At 34.7% G+C, this 4,592-nt stretch overlaps 1 protein-coding gene and 1 long non-coding RNA gene across 2 annotated transcripts in view; both read left to right on the top strand.

Moving 5' to 3' along the window:
- LOC111701933 (neurofilament medium polypeptide) overlaps positions 1 to 1,344 on the top strand; it is a 3,429-nt gene extending 2,085 nt beyond the window's left edge. The window contains exon 4 of the mRNA XM_023473411.1: positions 1,045 to 1,344. Coding sequence (XP_023329179.1) covers positions 1,045 to 1,344 — 300 coding nt within the window. The remainder of the gene's footprint in view (positions 1 to 1,044) is intronic.
- A 1,336-nt stretch (positions 1,345 to 2,680) lies between these two features.
- LOC111701963 (uncharacterized) overlaps positions 2,681 to 4,592 on the top strand; it is a 2,713-nt gene continuing 801 nt past the window's right edge. The window contains exons 1-2 of the long non-coding RNA XR_002765314.1: positions 2,681 to 2,797; positions 4,285 to 4,374. This is a non-coding gene — a long non-coding RNA (uncharacterized LOC111701963). The remainder of the gene's footprint in view (positions 2,798 to 4,284; positions 4,375 to 4,592) is intronic.

Raw genomic sequence — 4,592 nt, 5'->3', positions numbered from 1 at the left:
TAGAGAGGAATTAAAAGAATCTCTCGGTATGAATTTTTTCAGTCCCTTTCAGCCTGAAAGGGAGTTCAAAGTGTACAAATCATGTAAATGTTCACAAATTATATGCAGTAGAGTACAGTATATACACTATACAGTATGTTCCCTAGACTATTCATTTCAATTTTGAATTTTTAAAGCTGTTAAATAAACTTTACAATGAATTAAGTGAATAAAAAAACATCATTAATGATTTATAATTATAACGGAAAATCATCGTTTGCAAAGTGAAATGATCATTGGTCAATTATGAAACCAGCCTATTTCACAATTTGGTTTTTTTAACATTAATTTTAGATTTTCTAAAAAATGATATTCCAGGGCCCAAAAGGTTATATAGCATAAATATGAAAAGTACACCTGCAGTATGGAAACAGTACAACAAAATGGCCGTTTTTTTCTAGTAAATTCCCCTCTAATATATATTCTATTCTCTTTGCCCGTAAGTCTTGTCTTTTTATATAACTCCATTAAAACCCAAAATCAAAAATCATCCAATAAGACCAATTGAATTGTGAAATAAAAAGACGAATATCGAAGTATTGACTTACGACTCAGCTGGTTTTAAAATAAACAGGAAATACACACAGCAAATGTGCAGTTTTCACAGACCCTAAACATAAAATCATTTAAATGTTTTAACATGGGTCCCCAGGATGGTCCGTAACCTTAATTTGAACAAACAGGAACTGAAAAAAATCTTTGTCCGAAGGTTCGTCTTCTGAATTAGATCATGCCAAGAATTAATAAAATGCAAAGTGATTAAATATTTATCTATTCACTTTGATAAAATGTTGGTCGTCCTGAAAGTGGTACAGGGTTGCCCAGAAAGAATTAGACTTTAATGATCTAAATGTTGAAAAAGGATTTCTGCCAGTACTTTAATCTATTAATGTTATACAGCTCATCTTTTTAAGGCAGCCCTGTATGTAACACTAAATGATTCTCATCCTCTTCGCAACGACGACATTTACAATCCTCTCAATTATTAAATGTTTCCTTGTTTAGGTTGATATCCGTGAATATTACCATATCCCTGGTCCTGCCCCAGATATACCAAAATTCCCTCATGGTTTATGTGTTCCCTTACCCAGGCAACAATCTATCCCCTACTCCTATCTAAACCCCTGTCCCAGGAGGGGGCATCTAGACAGGGCTCACACCGCCCCTCCTGCCCCTGATAGAGGAGAGGAGGGGTACCCTGCCTCCCCGCCACCTCCTTATGAAGAAATTGTGAAGTTTCCCCAACCTCCTCCAACATATGATGAGGCTACTATCAACTCAGCTCAACGAAGACGACAAGGGTAGGTGCAGGGAGTCCAAAGGACAAGGATAGCCGCAGAGTGCCAAAAGGACTAGAATAGGTCCAGGGTGTCCAAAGGACTAGGGTTGGTGAGGGGTGTACAAAGGACTACGTAGATGCACATGCAGGGTGTCCAAAGGACTNGATGGCGGATATGGTCCATATTTAACAGTCCTTATTTTATCAGTCCATATTTTATCAGTTCTTATTTTATCAGTCCTTATTTCATCAGTCCTTACTTTATCAGTTCTTATTTTATCAGTCCTTATTCTATTAGTCCTTTTTATCCGTCTTTATGTTATCAGTCCATATTTTATCAGTCCTTATTTTATCAGTCCTTATTTCATATTTCCTTCTTTTAACATTCCTTATTCTATTAGTCCTTATTTATCTGTCCTTATTTTATCCGTCTTTATGCTATAAGTCCTTATTTTATCAGTACTTATTGTAACAACCCGATCATGTCCTGGGGACAAAAACACCTCTCTTAAAAAAACTCTCATCTGAAAGAAGGAACACAAAAGTATACCCCCTGATAGGTATACAAACAATGCACAATGATACCCATGTTTTACTTGGCTGGCTGTGAGGACTGTACTGCTGAGGAAAGAATCCACTTGATGGAGCTTTAAAGTTTTTAACTCCCCATTTTGTATAACAGTTCAGTTATGGGTTTCCTTAATTCTGCTTAAGTCAGAAAGACTTTAACACGAAGGAAAGCAGGGATCTTCTACTGAAATCCCTAATAACCTTCCTCCTCCAAACTTCATTTTCTCTTTCCTACCTGCTCCACAACTTGATGTCACAAGAACTATTTGAAGAGGCCTCAAAACATAGCAACAAGAAGCAAGAAGAAAAAAGAAAATTGAACAGGAAAAATGGAAGGGAACTCTCCAATGATAAGCTTTATACTATAAATATATCCCAATAGCGAATGAAGACACCATTGGAGTTGGGTTGGGAGACGTCCGCCTCAATAGAATATACACTAGGAATATGTGTTTGTAGCTGAATCAGTTTGAATTTAGTTTCTAACTCATATAACATGTGTAGTGAAGAAAAATAGGAAAGCAGGCACCTAAACCGAGTTCTAAAGTTGCCAGCTTGACAAACTGCTAAGATGTTCCAATTTTTTTTTTCAAAATTAGCCGAAATATGATTGAAAGATGTACAAACAAGAATATAATAAAGAACAAGAAATATAGAAATGTCAAAACATGTGCATCTGCTATTATATAACTATTTAAAGAATGAGTTATACACTCTTTAATTTATCAGTCCTTATTTTACTAGGATATAAGGGTTTATTACTGAAATGAAACCTGGATTTTGAATTTTTCTTCTCATTATTAGCTTAATTGTAAAATTTTTAGTCGAGAAAATGCCGAGGATATTCCTGATATATACTGGCAACAAGCAGCCAGAGAACTAGACTTCTGTACATGTAGAAAATGTCAGGTATGTACACTGTACACTAGATACCTAAGGAACTAGACTTCTGTACATGTAGAAAATATCAGGTATGTACACTGTACACTAGATATCTAAGGAAATAGACTTCTGTACATGTAGGAAATGTCTGACTGTACACTAGATACCTAGGGAACTAGTCTTCTGTACATTGTAGGAAATGCCATGTATGTACGCTTTACAGTGTTAATTAAATATAGTGAACTAGGCTTCTGTACATGAAGGACATGTCAGGTTGAGGTATGTGATATCATGTATACACGGTACACTGTACAGTGTATACAGATTTATATATACATATAAATATACATATACATATACATCCAGAAAACCAAGAATGCACTATACGCTGTGCACGTACAAATGCACTTGTTGAAAATATTAACTGTGTATACACAGTACAGTACAGTTACACTAGAACGGTATTGGAAACGCTAAAAAAAACTTGTGTACATGCAACAACTGTAATGAGCATAACATATACTTATAAATATTCAACGAATGAAGTATACTAAGTTTAAATATAGTAAGATACAAATTTATAATCTATAAGAAAAGAACCTTTAAGAATAATTCTATTGTGTTTAAGGGAAATTGAAAGGAAATGGCATTTCTGGCAATTCTTTAAATCTCCCAGATTTATCATAAATTGTATACTAGGAGAAGTATACTTTTAAGAATTCCTGAAAAAGTTTACAGTAATATTTTTAATGACAAAAACCTTTATTAAAGTGTTCTTTTACAGTGTTAAAGGATCTTACTCTGATGCTGATATATCCCTATAATATTCCAGGCTTAGTACAGACAATTCTTTAATATTCTAGGCTCAGTACAGACAATTCTTTAATATTCTAGACTCAGTACAGACAATTCTTTAATATTCCAGGCTTAGTACAGACAATGCTTTAATATTCTAGGCTTAGTACAGACAATCCTTTAATATTCCAGGCTTAGTACAGACAATCCTTTAATATTCTAGGCTTAGTACAGACAATTCTTTAATATTCTAGGCTCAGAACAGACAATTCTTTAATATTCCAGGCTTAGTACAGACAATTCTTCAATATTCTAGGCTCAGTACAGACAATTCTTTAATATTCCAGGCTTAGTACAGACAATCCTTTAATATTCTAGGCTCAGTACAGACAATTCTTTAATATTCTAGGCTCAGTACAGACAATTCTTTAATATTCTAGGCTCAGTACAGACAATTCTTTAATATTCCATGCTTAGCACAGATAATCCTTTAATATTCCAGGCTTAGTACAGACAATCCTTTAATATTCCAGGCTTAGTACAGACGATCCTTGAATATTCTAGGTTCAGTGCAGACAATCCTTTAATATTCTAGGCTCGGTACAGACAATCCTTTAATACGCCAGACTTAGTACAGACGATCTTTTTATATTCTAGGCTCAGCACAGACATTCCTTTAATATTCTAGACTCGGTACAAACAAACCTTTAATATTCCAGGCTCGGTACAGACAATATTTTGAAGATGAACCGTTTAGTCCTGTGTCTAGTAATGGTATAGCTGAAGCTATTCTACCATTAGAAACACAGGTAAACGTTTTTATAATCAAATCCCCAAGATCATATCCAATCCCCTTGATTTGACTAACCCCCTTTGTTATTATTAGGGTTTCCATTTTTCCGGAAAAAAATTTCCATTTTGGAAATGGAATGATCCGGAAATTTGTTGCGTAAACCGGAATTCCGGGATAATTCCGGTATAAATGGAAACCGGAAATTTTCCGGTTTACGTCACGTAAACCGGAAAA

Source organism: Eurytemora carolleeae, unplaced genomic scaffold (assembly GCF_000591075.1).
Source record: "Eurytemora carolleeae unplaced genomic scaffold, Eaff_2.0 scaffold289, whole genome shotgun sequence".
NCBI classification, from domain to species: domain Eukaryota; kingdom Metazoa; phylum Arthropoda; class Copepoda; order Calanoida; family Temoridae; genus Eurytemora; species Eurytemora carolleeae.
Note: the sequence above shows the minus strand (reverse complement) of the source record. Positions and strands in the feature narration are given on the sequence as shown.